The 15,821-nt window shown below is 41.8% G+C and overlaps 1 protein-coding gene across 3 annotated transcripts in view; it reads left to right on the top strand.

Moving 5' to 3' along the window:
* Positions 1 to 15,821, top strand: part of acat2 (acetyl-CoA acetyltransferase 2) — an 85,825-nt gene that overhangs the window by 25,894 nt on the left and 44,110 nt on the right. For all 3 annotated transcript variants that reach the window (XM_048536009.1, XM_059648471.1, XM_048536010.2), the window contains one exon: positions 3,629 to 3,810. In XM_048536009.1, the coding sequence (XP_048391966.1) occupies positions 3,629 to 3,810 (182 nt within the window). The remainder of the gene's footprint in view (positions 1 to 3,628; positions 3,811 to 15,821) is intronic.

The raw sequence follows: 15,821 nt of genomic DNA, 5'->3' as shown, positions 1-15,821 counted from the left end.
GGAAATCCTGTGTATCCAAGTGCATGTCAGCAACATGTTTCAAAAGGAGCAGTAGTCCTAACTCTTCACGCAGAAAGTGGTGAGCCTATGGAATTCCCTGCCACAGAAAGTGATTGAATGTTTTCAAAAAGGAAATGGGGTGAAAAGATCAAAGGATGTAGGACAAATGCAAGGAGAGGCTACTGAGTTGGATTGGATGATCACCCATAGTCCTATTGAATAGCAGAGCAGGCTTGAAGGGTTTATTAGCCTACTTCTGCGCCTAATTTTTATGTTTTTACAAATCTAGATGCATACTACCCTCTAGTATGATCAACCATTCTGTGCTATCTGTCCTTTGGCATGTATTTGTGCTTGCACTGGTCATTTAGACTTTAAATTTAATGACAAGTCAATTATGTAGCACTTGGTCAAATGCTTCATGAAAGCCTGTGTACACACGATCAACCATGCTACTCTTATCAAATATATTCAAGAGTTCATCAAATAACTCAATCAAGTTTATCAAATATAATTTGCTTTTAACAGATATGCATTGTCCTTCATTTATGAATCTACGCTTTTACAAATACCAAATCATTTTGTTCCAGAGTTTAGTCTTTGAAACTTCCCTCATCTTGAAGTTAGTTACTGTGTTTATCCTCCCCCCACCCTTTTTAGTTTTAAACCAGGATATTCTATTTACAATGCTCCATTCTCTTGTACCATCCTATGTTCAAGGAGGATTGGAAGATGCTAGAAATACTCAATAGGTTTGCAGCATCTTCAGAAAGAAATTAACGTTTAGATTTCAGGTCTACACCAATAATATTCTTGATCTTGTTGAGCTGTGAAAGAATATTTACAAAGTTTGTTAATGCAAAGAAAATAGTAACTTTGAGAAAACATCTAACTGGGGCTTAATCTTGCCACAAGGTTGCAAGAGAAATTGTGTGATGTTGATCACTTACTGTGATGATGAGTACTGCCCCATCAGCAGACCACATAGTCCGACTTAACCCCTTATGCCACATCTCCCGTCAAAACTCTGATTCTGCTCATTATATTGTCTCCTTCCCTCCATCAAAAACTTTGACTTCATTGATTTCATTTACTTTGTATTCGCTCATGGAATGAGGGTGTCACTGCCTGGGCCAGCATTTGTTATTCATCCTTAATTGCCCAGAGGATAGTTAAGAGTTGACCACATTGCTCTAGGCCTGGAGTCACATGCAGGTCAGACCAGGTAAGGTTGGCAGTTTCATAGTAAACCAGATGGATTTTTCCTGACATTCATAGCCGTCATTAGATTTTTAGTTCCAGATTGTTTTCTTGAATTCAGATTTTGTGATCTGCGGAGGGATTTGAACCTGGGTCCCCAGATTTCTGAAGAAGAGTCTAGGCCTGAAACGTCAGCTTTCCTGCACCTCTGATACTGATTGGCCTGCTGTGTTCATCCAGCTCTACACCTTATTATCCCCAGAACATTACTTTGGTCTGTACATTAACAGACCAGTGATAATGCGAAGTTGTTACCTCCTTTTTTTCTATACAGGAATGACTTCTATGGCAGCTTCACTAATCAACCTTAGCATCTTCTCAGTTTATTTGAAGGAGGTTGGGAATTCCAGTTTTTGTGTGGCAAAAGTAGAATCAACAGGTGGCTTCAGTTCAGCAATCAGACCTTCATCTGGATCTGTTGACGAGCACAGCATCTCTTCATGGCTTTGACCGTTGCTTCTGTGCAGAAACTAGTGCACATCTGTTGCTTTGTATCATTTCTTTTGGTTTGAATGGTATAGGGCTTGGATGTGATGTCTGTTCTACTACTTGCCAGTAACAAGTTTGGCCTTGAATCCAGACTATCCTAATTCGAGGTCTGTTGGGTATCATACTTTGTGGATATATCACAGTTCCACATCTGATTGGAACGTTTCTCATACTCCTTCACTTTTTTTCCCAAATCATTACCTCATGCATGTGAAGAATTGAGAAGTAGGCTCAGAAATATAAGTTGCATGTTCCTCTGAACGCTTTCACTGTACACTATTTTCACTGTCAGCTTGATATTCCTGTATGTTGATGAGCTGCTAATACAGACAAATCCATATGATGTTGCTGTGAGCTCCTTAAAGTATTCATAGACAAACTGTGGTCCATGGTCTGAGATGATAAGGTAAGGGACCCCATCTATTGGAAAGGTTGGTGATATATTGATGTGACTACTTCAGACATGCAACCCTCAACCTTTTTGACTTCTATCCATCTGCAATAGTAGCCTGCCGCTATGAAGAACATTTTACCTCTTTTTGAAAATGTACATCCCAACGTATTCCCATGGTCTTGATGGAAATGAATAGTCCTTTTGCAGTGTTCCTTCCAGCTTTGTTTACTGCTGTGCTGACCTCTGAAGACTCCACTCGGTGGCAACTTCTGGAAGTGGAAGGCAATATGATTGTTGTGTGCAACTCCTCCCTGCGGCTGCACAGTTTAGAGGGAACATTATTTTCTTTTTCCTGATGAATAACGCAAGTTATACAGCTTGACATCTTTTCTTTCCGTCTCAGGGCCCTTGGAATGACCAATCCCTCATCTGCTCATAGTACTGTCTAAGAATGGGAGTATGGCACATATGTTGGCCATACTTGACACAGCACTGCCTGTCCTGAGCACATTCTTCATCAGATTTTTGAGCATCTGAGTTGATTGAGTTTCTAGTAGAGTTGTAGTTTGCTTTTGTGGCAAGATTTGCACCTCTTCAACAAAGACTGCATCTCCTTGTCTAGGTCTTGACACACCGAGGTATAGGATGCTGTGCTATAGTCAACTTCTTTCCTGAAACATACTCTGTAATTGATGGAAGCATTTATGCCAACTTGGATTTGTGATCTGGATGTAATTTGAGGTGAAGATTAAGAACATAACCTGCAAAACTTCTCACAAACCCACAGAGCATCTAATGTGTCCTTCTCTAACACTGGCTATGTCTGATCATTTTATAAGTAAAGGGGTTGGGTAGTGAACTGGTCTATGCTTTCTATATGTCTGTATCCAAAAGATCAAAAGCTCCCAATCCTATGAAAATGCAGCTCGAACAATGATAATAGGCTGCTCTGGGTATTAGCTAAAGTGTCAAGCGATATCAGCTGTGTTCCATCTCATCTTACCATGTGCCATTCCCACAACAACCTGCCACCTGTAAAATATCCACTGAACAACCACTGGTTCTCAATATGTGATCCAAATATGTTTAGTTTTTTTTCAGAATCTATTTCCCATTCTTAAGTTTTACTCATCCCTGCTGTGCTTAAACAATCACCACAAAGTTCTTTTTTAAAGACATAAATGTACTAGCAACATGAGAATCTAGCTCAGCTGTGATCCCTCGCATAATAGAACAGAACCCTTTTTTATTTCAGAAGCTCATAGATGTGAACCCACCGCTTGAAGAACCAGCAAGATGTTAACACCTTTTGGGAGATATGGGGAAAATAGCAATAAAATCTGTACAACAAAATGAAATCTCACGCACAAGAAAAAATAACATCAATGTCTTTTGATTAAACATACCCTTGTTCTTTTTTGTAGTAACAATGATATACTTTTTAATATGAAACATTACTGCCATATCTCTTCTACCATTTTGTAGGCCAAGGACAGAATCCTGCTCGTCAGGCTAGCATCAGTTCGGGAATCCCATATCTGGTGCCTGCATGGAGTTGTCAGATGATTTGTGGCTCTGGCCTGAAAGCAGTCTGTCTTGCAACACAAGCCATCATGACGGGCAGCTCCAATATTGTGGTAGCAGGAGGCATGGAGAGCATGAGCAAGGTATGAAGATAAGTTTAGCTGTCATACTACATGGCTATTTGCTGGTTAACAGTAGCGAGACAAGAGAGGAGGTTGAGTCTGCTACAGAAGTTAAAATGAGTAAGTTAAATAAACAAGGCAGGCAAGAGCACAGCAGGGAACGAGGGAAGACTGATTATTTAAAGTGCATTAATTTCAATGCAAGAGGCCTGACAGGTAAAGCAGATGAATTCAAAGCATGGATAGGTATATGGAACTGAGCTATCTTGGCTATTACAGAGATATGGCTGAGGAATGGACTGAACTGACAGTTCAATGTTTCAGAGTAGAGATACTGTAGGAAGGATAGAAGGGAAGGCAAGAGACAAGGGGGAGTAGTGTTTTTGAGTAGCGAAAACGGGGCATAATTGGAGAGGATATTTTTGGGGGATTGTCCAGTGAAGCTGTATGAGAAATAAGGAGAGGAGTGATCTCTTTGATGGAATTTACTATAGGCCCCCACAGTAGCGGGAAATGAGGAGAAAATATGTAAGGATATCTCATATAGTTTTAAAATAGTATTGGAAAGGATGGGCCTGGCCCACAATTTGAAGTTCTAGATTGGAGCAAGGCCGATTTTGATGATACAAGACAGGGACTTTCAGAAGGAGAGGCTGTTTGCAACCACCGGCAAGTGGGAGGCTTTCAAAAGTGAGCCAGTGTTCGGGGACAGCATGCTTCTGTTGGTGTGAAGGGTACAGCTGGCAGGATGGGAAACACCGGTTAATCAGAGATATTGAGGCCCTGGTCAAGAAAAAGGAGGCATAGGTCAGGTATAGACAGCTAGGATCGAATGAATTTCTTGAGTATAGGGAGGTGTAGGAGCACGCTTAAGAGGGAAATCAGGAGGTCAAAAAGGGGCATGCGATAGTTTTGGCTGTTATGGTCAAGGAGAATCCAGAAAGATTCTACTTGTATGTTAAAGGCAAAAGAATAACTAGGCAGAGAATAGGGTTCCTTAAAGAGCAACGAGGTCATCTATGTGTGGAACCACAGGTGATGGATGAGATGCTAAGTGAATATTTCTCATCAATATTAACTGTGGAGAAAGTCATGGAAGCTAAGGAACTTGGGGAAATAAATTGTTAGGTATTGAAAAAAGTCCACATTACAGAAAAAGAGATGCTGAAGGTCTTAAAATGCATAAAGGTAGAAAATTTCCTGAGACCTGATCAAGTGTATCCAAGGACAATGTGGGAAGCTAGGGAAGAAATTGTGGGGCCCCTAATTGCTCATCAATAACCAGGGGTGAAGTGCCAGATAACTGGAGGATGGCTAATGTTATGGTATTATTTAAGAAAGAATGCAAGGAAAAGCCAGGGAACTACAGACTAGTAAGCCTGACATCGTAGTGGGTACGTTGTTGGAAGGGATTCTGAGAGACTGGATCTAGTTGCATTTAGAAAGAAAAGGACTGGATTCGAGAAAATCAGCATGGCTCTGTGCATGGGAAACGGTGTCTCACAAACTTGATTGAAGGGCATGGCACAGCCAAGGTATTTTCCACAGGGTAGAGGTGTCCAAAACTAGAGGGCATAGATCTAAGATGAGAGGGTCCAGTGCCTAGGGGCACTTAATCACACAGAAGATGGTGCGTGTATGGAGTGAGCTGCCAGAAAGAGGCATCTGAATGGACACATGAAAAGGAGGGTTTGGAGGGATATGGGCCAAATGCTGGCAAATGGGACTACACCTATTTAGGATATCTGGTTGGTGTAAACGAGCTGGATTGAGTGGTCTGTTTCTATTCTGTATAATTCTATTACACCATATTTATCTTATCCCCATATTATGGTTTCCATTGGTTTTTCCCTTCTTGATGAAAAGCTGACAATTCTGTTATTTTCTGGGTTATGCTTTGCCCCTTTCTTAAACAATGGTAGCACATTTGCAATCCTTAAGACACCCAGGACTGTTTAGAAAGGCTTGGAAAATTTCTGTCAACAGCTCCACAATTTACTCCCTTACTTTTCAGCTGTCTTGACTGCACCCGATCCAGATCCAGCCACTTCTGTAAGCGGAGCGCTGCTAGCCATTTTAGCACCTCCTCTTTATTGTACTTAGATGTTCAATACCCACATTTTCAGTAAGGCCATTGTCAGCATTTTCTAATTTGTTAAAGACTGAAACAAAATATTCATTTCATATCCCTGCCATATCCTTTGCTTCAGTGAGTGGCCTACCTTGCTTGTTCCACATGGACTGAACTCAATCCTTCACCAATCTTTTACAACTAATATGCTTGAAGAACATTTTACTATTTGTTCTAGCACAGCGTACCATCCTTTCTTCATATTCCGCTTAGCATTTCTTATTCCAGCCTCAGCCTCTCCTGCATTTGAGATGCTCTTCCTGATTTCTATTGCTGTTATTATTCTGGTATATATTATTTGCCTCCTTTTCCTCCTATCAATATCCTTAGCCATTCACTTACTCTGGCTTTAGATATTGCATATTTATTTCACAAGCCTGTGTACCTAGCTTGCACCATATTCGTTTCTCTTTTGAAAATATCCCGTTTCTCATCACTGTTTTATCCACCCAAAATGCATTTCCAATCAACTTGCTCCAGTTCAACTTTTAGACCCCTAAAATCTGTCCTTTTCCATTCAGGGATCTTAATTATTGACTGATTTTTTATCATTTTTCAATATTATCTATATGATCATAACATAAGAACTAGGAGGCAATCGACTCTTTTAGCCTGCTCCATCATATGATACAATCATAGCTAATCTCACCTCATCTTCAACTTCACTTTCCTGCCTGCTCTCCATAATCCTTCAAACTATTCCCATTTAAAAATCTGTCCATCTCCACTTCTCATTTACTCAATGTCCCAGCATACACGGCACTCCAGGCTGGTGAATTCCACAGATTCATGATCCTTTTGAGAGAAGTAATTTCTCCCCATCTGTTTTCAATCTGCTACTCCTTAACCTAAAATTATGACTTTCATTCTAGATTGCTCTACATGACAAATATCCTTTCTACAATTACTTTGTCAATCCCCTTTAGCATCTTATATACCTCAAATTGAGCTTTCCTTCTTCTAAACTCCAGAGAGTATAAACTAAACTGCTTAATTTATTTTTCATTAAGACAAACCTTTAATTTCTGGAATCAATCTTGTGAATCCTCTTTGAACTGCCTCCAATACAACTACATCTGTCCTCAATTAAGGGGACCAAAATTGGAAGCAACATTCCAACTGTGGGCTCATTAATGCCTTGCACGGTTGTAGCAATACTTCGCTACTATTATACTCTATTCCTTTAGCATAAATGCCATTTCCTTTCCTTATTACTTGTTGTATGCACATACTAGTTTTCTGTGATTCATGAATGAGAACACATAGATCCTTTGTAACAAAGTACTCTGAAGTTACTGTCTGTTTTTGATAAATTGTCTTTCTATTCCTCTGACCAAAATGGATAACCTCACACTTCTCCATATTAACACCATAAGGTACAGGAGCCGAATTAGGCCATTCAGCCCTTCAAGCTGCTGTGCCATTTCATCATTGCTGATATGTTTCTCAACCCCATTCTGCTACTTCTCCCAGTGACCCTTAATTCCCTTACTAATTAAGAATCTATCTATCTCTGTCTTAAATACACTCAATGACTTGGCCTCCATAGCCTTCTGCAACAATAAATTCTATAGATTCTTTATAAATTCTATATATAAACAACCCTTTTGCTGAAGAAATTTCCCTCTGCATTCTAAGGGGTTGTCCATTCACTGAGGCTATATGCTCATATCTTAGCCTCTTCTCCTAATGGAAATATCTTCTCCACGCCCACTATATTCAGGCCTCGCTGTAGTGATCGTAATAACTTCAGCCAGTGATCCTCATAGAATATGAGTTCCCTGATTGGGGCTGTTATTTTGGTCCAATCAGGGAGCCCTGACTGACAGACATAAGTGTCAGAAGTTCTGTGTATTCTGACAGCTGGCTCTGATGAAATTGGATCAGTGTCAAGGACTTTCCACGTGTAAATAAAGGGCGACTTGATAGGTTACTGGCGTCTGTGGAGCTATTTCAGTGAGAAAGAAATTCACTGTCAATAGTTATAGATTATAGAGCTGTATAGCATGGAAAGAGACACTTTAGTCCACTTCGTTTCTGCCAACCAGATATTCTAAATTAATCTAGTCCCATTTGCCAGATTTGCCCATATCTCTTTCAAAACTTTCCGTACATATACCTATCCAGATGTCTTTTAAATGTTGTAATTATACCGCCACTACCCCTTCCTCTAGCTACTCATTCTGTATACGCACCACCATCTGCGTGAAAACGTTGCCCCTTAGGTCCCTTCAAAATCTTTCCCCTCTTACTTTAAACCTATGCCACCCCCTGTTTTGGACTCCCCCTACCTCGGCTATTCACCGCATCCATGCCCTTCGTGATTTTGTAAACTTCTATAAAGTCGCCCCTCAGTGTCAGATGCTCCAGGGAAACTAGTCCCAGCCTGTTCAGCCCCTCCCTTTGGCTCAAATCCGCCAACCCTGAAAACATTTTTGCAATTCTTTTTGTTTCAAGTTTTACAACATGCTTCCTATATCAGGGAGATCAGAATTGCACGCAGTATTCCAAAAGTGGTCTAAGCAATGTCCTGCACAGTCTCTACATGACCTCCCAATTCCTATACTCAGGGCACTGACCAATAAAGGAAAGAATATCAAATACCGTCTTCACTATTCTGTCTACCTGGGTCGGCTTGGTGGCTCAGTGGTTAGCACTGCTGCCTGACAGTGCCAGGCTCGATTTCCACCCTTAGGCAATTGTCTGTGTGGAGTCTGCACACTCTCCCGGCATCCAGGGGTTCCTCCGGGTGCTCCGGTTTCCTCCCACAGTCCAAAAATGTGCAGGCTAGGTGGATTGGCCATGGAAGATTGCCCATGGTGTTGAGGGATGTGTAGTGTGGTCGAGTTATAGGGAGATGGGCCTATTTCCACACTGCAGGGATTCTACGATACCTGTGAATCCACATTTAACGGACTATGAACTGGCACTCCAAGGTCTCTTTGTTTGGCAGCACTCCCCTGCTGTAACTACTTTAGAGGACAAGGCAGTGCTGTTCATAGCTTCAGGCCAAATTTAGCTGTGGGCTATTACACTGTTTGTATATAATTACAAGTAGGAACACTGACTGGGAGACCAAGTAGCAAATTTGGATGCATTGAGCCTTCCACTGGCAGATACACCTCAGGCAGTGCTGCCACTGGAAGAGTCCATAATGGTTTTAAATTTTCTGGACACTTCCAGTCACATCTAACAATATCAAATCTTGGATGCAGAAAGATCTGGTCATAGCAAAACTGAAACAGCTGATGGAGATGGGGAAAAACCAAAGGACTATCACAACCAGAAATGAAAACTTCTGGACCCAGAGGGACCAGCTCACAGTAGAGGATGGCATATTATTTCTGAAGAGCAAGAGTGATTACCACCAGCAAAGGTTGCCACCAGATACTGTGTGAACTCAGCCAGTGTCATCCAGGCGTTTCCAAAATGAAGGTGTTGATAAGTGGTTATGTTTGGTGGCAAGGATTGGATGCAGACATAGCTGCACTGTTTGCAGATTGGGTGACAGTGGCTAGTGCTCAGAGTGCCAACAAGGACAAAAATTACTGCCAGAAGTCCCCCCATGTTTGTTGGAATGGCCGGTAAACTCTGGACTGGCTTGCTTGCTGACTATGCTTCTTTCATGAGCTTAAAGTTCTTAGTCATTGTGGACACTCACTCAAAGTGACTGGACGAGTGTGGAGTGTATTTGTCAAACACGAACTTGATGATAGCGAAACTGCATATCTTTTCTTGGAAGTGTTGGTCACAGACAATGGGCCATCGTTTACCAGCAGGGAATTTGAGAATTTTCAAAGGTCGAATGGTATTCATCTTATAAGGTCTGCTCCATACTATACATCATCCAGTGATCTGGCAGAAAAAGCAGCCCAGCCTTTTGAAGGCAAGCTTAAAGGGACAATCTACAGCTTGACCAGGCACCAAATTGTTCCGGTTCCTATTTTGATTGTAGGACCACTACTAATGCAACTGCAGTGATAGCTCCAGGAGAGTTACTAATGGGGAGAAGACTCCGTACCAGATTAAATTCGTTCTCCAAATGGCATGGGGTGGGAGAGGGGTGGAGGGTGAAATGGCATCAGGAGCACTGACACCAGAGACAAGATTTCACTGAGTGAGAGACAGTTTACTTCGGGATGAAATTTAATGTAGGAACCACAGTAATGGCCCTGCATGGGTAAGAGGCATGGTTGATGCGAGGTCAGGTCCAGTGACATATAAAATTCAACCAACAATCCTGAATGAACACATGGACCACATGAAAGCTGCAAACTCGCAAACGGGAGCAAAAACATGCTCGGCCCTTTGACTGCCTTTCTGATTGTTCTGGAACCCATGGGTTCTCCATCTCTGTCAAGCATTGAAGATACCTCTGAATGTGAGATGGATTCGACAGATGTTGCTGCCTCAATGCCTTTGCTGCCTGTACAGGAGAATTAATTCCTTCTGAGACACTGTGGGCGAATGAAGCAAGCCAGCATGTGTTACATGCTTCCTGTTATAGTGGTAGAATTGGAGGATCCTGACACAGTGCTAAAATGTCCTTGGAGGAACTTCAAGAGAAAGAATCAGATTCAAAGGGGAAGGGATACAGTGATTGTAATGAGGTCAGCCAAGTGGACCTAATAGAATATGAATTCCCTGAATGGGGCTATTAGAAAAAGAACAAAGAAAATTACAGAACAGGAACAGGCTCTTTGGCCCTCCAAGCCTGCACCGACATGCTGCCCATCACAACTAAAACCCCCTACCCTTCCGGGGACCATATCCCTCTATTCTCATCCTATTCATATATTTGTCAAGACTCCCTTTAAAAGTCACTATAGTATCTGTTTCAACTATCTATCCCAGCAGAATGTTCCAGGCACCCACCACCCTCTGTGTGAAAAACGTGCCTTGTACATCACCTTTAAATCTTGCCCCTCACACCTTAAACCCACAGCCCCTGATAATTGATTCTTCCACCCTGGGAAAAAGCTTTTGACTGTCTAGTCTGTCCATGCCCTTCATAATTTTGTAGACCTCTATTAGGTTGTACTCCAACCTCTGTCGTTCCAATGAGAACAACCCAAGTTTCTCCAACCTCTCCTCATAGCTAATGCCCACCATACCAAGCAACATCCTGGTAAACCTTTTCTGTACCCTCTCCAAAGCTACTGTATCCTTCTGGTAGTGTGGGGACCAGAATTGAACACAATTAATCTGGTTCAATCAGCGAGCCCTGGCTGACAGCTATAAACAGGAATGCCAGAGGTTCTGTTCAGTCTGAGAGCTGGCCCTGACGAAGCTGGATCAATGCCAGGGGCTCTCCACGTGTAAATAAAGGGTGACAGGATATTAGCTACTGTAGAGGTATTTCGCTCTCAGTATTCTGTAAACTTCAATGAGTTCACCCCATTTCTTTCTTGGTTCCATCAAGTACAAACCCACAATCCTGAACTGCTGCTTACATGACAAGCCTTGCGTTCCCTGAGATCATTCTTGTTAGCCTCCTGTGGACCCCTTTCAAGACCAGCATATCTCCCTAAGATTCAGAGCTTAAAACTGTTCTCCCTATTCCAAATGCCACAGCAATATATCTCTGCTCTTGTGTTTATAGATCTTTTGAAATGAATGCTAACATTGTATTTGCCTTCCTAGTTGCCAACTGAACCTGCATGTTAACCTAAAGAGAATACTGAACTAGAACTCCAAAGTCCCTTTGTATTTCACAATTAAGCAGCTTTTTCTCATTTAGAAAATAGTCTACCCCCGTTCTTCCGTTTTTTAAAAAGTTCTATTCTGTCTGCCAGTTTTGTGCTGCTCTGTTTGCCTGTTCAAGTCTTTCTTCAGTCTCCCTGCTTTTCCCAACACCACCTTTTTTTGTTTCATCTGTAAACATAGCAGTAGTGCCCTCAATTCCTTCATCCAGATTGTTCATGTATAACATGAGTAGTTGTGGTCATAATGCCAATTCCTGTGGAGCTCCATTATTCATTGGATCATGCCCTGAAAAAGACCCCTTTATCTCCAATCTCTGCCTCCTGCCACTCGTCCAATCCTCTGTCCATGCCTGTACCTTGTCCCAACACCATGATTCATCAGCCTGCTATGCAGCACCTTGCAAAGGCCTTTTGGAAATCCTTGGAAATGTTCTCCTTTGTATAACTTGCTTGTTACCTCCTCAAAGAATTCTAAGGGAGTTGTCAGGCATGCCCTCCCTTGATGAAACTACGCTGACTCAGTCCAATTGTACACTGCCCTTCCAAGTACTCTTCAATTTCATCCTTAATAATGATCAAAGTCAGGCCTGACCAGCCTATTGTTGTCTGTCTTCTGCCTCTGGTGTTGTATTAACCACTTTCCAGTCCTCTGGGATCCTTCCTGACTCCCATGGTTCCTGAAAGATCATCACCAATGCCTCTGCAATCTCCTTCGAAACTTTGAGGCATTGTCCATCCAGACCAAGTGATTTCTGAAGGTGGACCCATTTCCCTACCCCTGATTTCCCATGTCTAACCAACTAACCCAAAGATCCCTGGGCACTATGGACAATTTAGCGTGGCCAATCCACCTACTCTGCATGTCTTTGGACTGTGGGAGGAAACCCACACAGACACGGGGAGAATGTGCAAGTTCCACACAGACAGTCGCTGGAATTGAACCTGGGTCCCTGGCCCTGTGAAGCAGCAGTGCTAACTACTGAGCCACCAGGCCGCACCTAAGTAGGACCCATGAACCTCAAAAAAGACACACTGCTGTTGATGGCCAACATAGAATATAGAACAGTGCACCACAGTACAGGCTCTTCAGGCCACGATGTTGTGCTGACTTGTTTATCCTGCTAAGATCAATCTACCCTGCATGCCCTACATTTTACTATCCTCCGTGTGCCAATCCAAGAGTCGCTTAAAAGGCTCTAAAGTATCTGACTCCACTGCCACTGCCGCAGCGCATTCCACATGCCCACCACTCTCTGTGTGAAGAACCTACCTCTGACATCTCCCCATACCTTCCTTCAATCACCTTAAAATTATGCCCCCTTGTAAATAGTCATTTCTGCCCTGGGAAGAAGTCTGTGACTATCCACTCTATCGAATGAAAAAAGCCCTAGTTTCCTCAACCTTTCCTCATAAGACCTGCCCTCCAGTCCAGGCAGCATCCTGGTAAATCTCCTCTGCATCCTCTATAAAGCTTCCACATCTTTCCCATGATGAGGTGACCAGAACTGAACACCAAATTCCAAGTGTGGTCTAACCAGAGTTTTATAGAGCTGTAGCATAATCTCATGGCTCTTAAACTCAGCTCCCCTGCCAATGAAAGCCAACACACCGTACACCTTCATTACAACCGTATCAACTTGGGTAGCAACTTTGATTGACCTATGCATGTGGACCCCAAAATCCCTCCACACTGTGAGAATCCTGCCATTAACCCTGTATTCTGCATTCAAATTTGATCTTCCGAAATGAAGTCACTTTACACTTTTTCAAAAGAGTAAGAATAGTTGCAGAAAAGCCTGTAATTCTCGTTGGTAGAGAAGTGTCCATAGTTTGGAATTATTTATCCTTCTCCTAATGCACCTAAAATTATAGTAATATTGAATGTTTACAGCAAAGAAGGAGGGCATGCATCCAGTTGTTCCTTATCTGCTCTGTGCAGGACAAACTGATAGTCCCATAAGATATAAGAGCAGAAGAAGGTCAACTCAGCCTGTCGAGTCTGCTCGAACATTCAGTGAGATCATGGCTGATCTGATAATCCTTAGCTCCACTTCCTTGCCTTTTTTCCATAAACCTCAATTTCCTTACTGGTTAAAAATCTGTCTCAGCCTTGATGATAACTTAATGACTCAGCCTCAACAGCCCACAGTGGGAAAGAATTCCACTGATTCATAACCTCAGAGAAGAAATTCTTCCTTATTTCTGTGCTTCAAATGTGTGACCCCTTAATCTGAGATCATACTTCCTGATATTAGACTCTCCCACAAGAGGAAACAAACTTTCCGCATCTACCTTGTCCAGTCCTCTAAGAATCTGGTACGTTTAATAAGGTCACCTCTCATTCTTCTGTATTCCACTGAGTGCAGACCCAATCTACTCAACCTATCCTTATAAGACAGTCCCTCCATACTTGGTATCAACCTAGTGAACCATCTTTGGACCGGCTTCAATGCCAGTATATTTTTCTTTGGATATAGGGCCCAAAAATATATTACATCAGAATAATGTTTGTACAGTCTTAGCAAAATCCCCCTGCTTTTATATTTTGTTCCATCTGAAATGAAGGCCAACATTCCATTTATCTTCCCGAATACTCATTGAACTTGGATGCTAGCTTTTGGTGATTCATGGATGAGGATTCAGTTCTGAAATTTGCTGCAGTCTTTCATTTTTAAATACTATTCAGCTTCTCAACCTTCATGCCAAAATGCATAACCTTGGGTTTCTTCATCTTCTAATATATGTGCCAAAGTTTTGCCCATTGACTTAACCTGCCAATATCTCTTTGCAAACTCTATGCCATTCATAAATTTGCATACAGCACAATCATTTTCTTCATCCAAGTCGTTATTATATATTGTAAGTAATTGTGGCCACAGCACTGATCCCTGTGACACACTGCTAGTTACAGGTTGCCACCCTGAAATATCACCCCCTTATTCCAAATCTCAATCTCCCATTAGTTCACCAATCTTCTGTTCATTGCTAATATACAACCATGTACTTTTCTCTTGTTAAGTTGCCTATCATGTGTAGTAGCTTATCAAACGTCATCTAAAAATCCAAATGTATTACACCCATTGTTTCACCTTTATTTATCCTGCTTGTTAGCTCCTCAAATTGTTCTGGTAAATTTGTTAGACATGATATTTTCTTCATAAAACTATGCTGACCATTGCCTGATTTTATTAAGCTTTCTAAATGTTCAGCCCTTGTATCTTTTGTAATAAACTTGAATATTTTCACAATAACAGATGGTAAGCTAACTGGTGCATAGTTAGGCCATTTTATCTCATTTTCCGCTTGGCCCAGCAGAACTCAATATTGACTTCAATAATTTTAGGGCATGAACATGTTCTTCCATGTCCTTTACCCAAAGCAATAAACTCAGGCCCTCTCATCACTTGGCTGCTTTCACCACAGCGAACCCATTTTCATGCACTTACGGTCCATATTAGCAGCTTTTCTTTCTCCCTGGCTTACCATTATCCTTTTCTTCGTCTGCCTGACTGTCTGTCTTGCCCTCTGTGCTGAATCTTCACCTATCACTTACTCCCTTACCTGCGCCTCCCCCACACCCTTTTTCGGAATGCATACCTCCTTTTCCTAGCTACTATTAGTTCTGAAGAAGGGTAGCTGGATTCAAAACGTTAACTATGTCCACAGATACTGCCAGACCTGCTGAGTTTCTCCAGCAATTTCTGTTTTGTGGCCTTTGCTTACCTGTTTTTTGTCTTCACATTGGCAGTGTTCCAAGCCTCTGGGATATTTTCAACCTGCCATCTTTTTGCTGTAGCCCTGAATATCTTCAGGTAGTTATCTAATTTCTTTTGAAAGCTATGATTGTACTCACCCAAGATCATTAGAAATAGGAGTTCCGCAGAGCAGTTCTGCCATTCAATAAGATCATGGCTAATCAGATTCATCCTAAACTCCACTTCCTGGCCTGACTCCCATAACCCTTAATTCTTTGTAAATCTGAAATCTTTCTCATGCTGTCTTAAATATATTCAATGATCCAAGCTCCACTGATAACTTTACAAAGAATTCTAAAGCCTTTTGAGAAAAGAATCTCTTCATCTCCATTTTAAATAGACTGTCCCTAATTTTTAAATTACGCCCTGTAGTTCTAGACCTGTCTGTGAGGGGAAACAACTTCTCTACATGTACTCTGTCATGCCCCCCTCAGAATAATA

The sequence above is a fragment of the Stegostoma tigrinum genome, chromosome 9 (assembly GCF_030684315.1).
Source record: "Stegostoma tigrinum isolate sSteTig4 chromosome 9, sSteTig4.hap1, whole genome shotgun sequence".
Taxonomy (NCBI): Eukaryota; Metazoa; Chordata; class Chondrichthyes; order Orectolobiformes; family Stegostomatidae; genus Stegostoma; species Stegostoma tigrinum.
The sequence above is the reverse complement of the archived record's forward strand: the minus strand, read 5'-3'. Positions and strand labels throughout refer to the sequence as shown.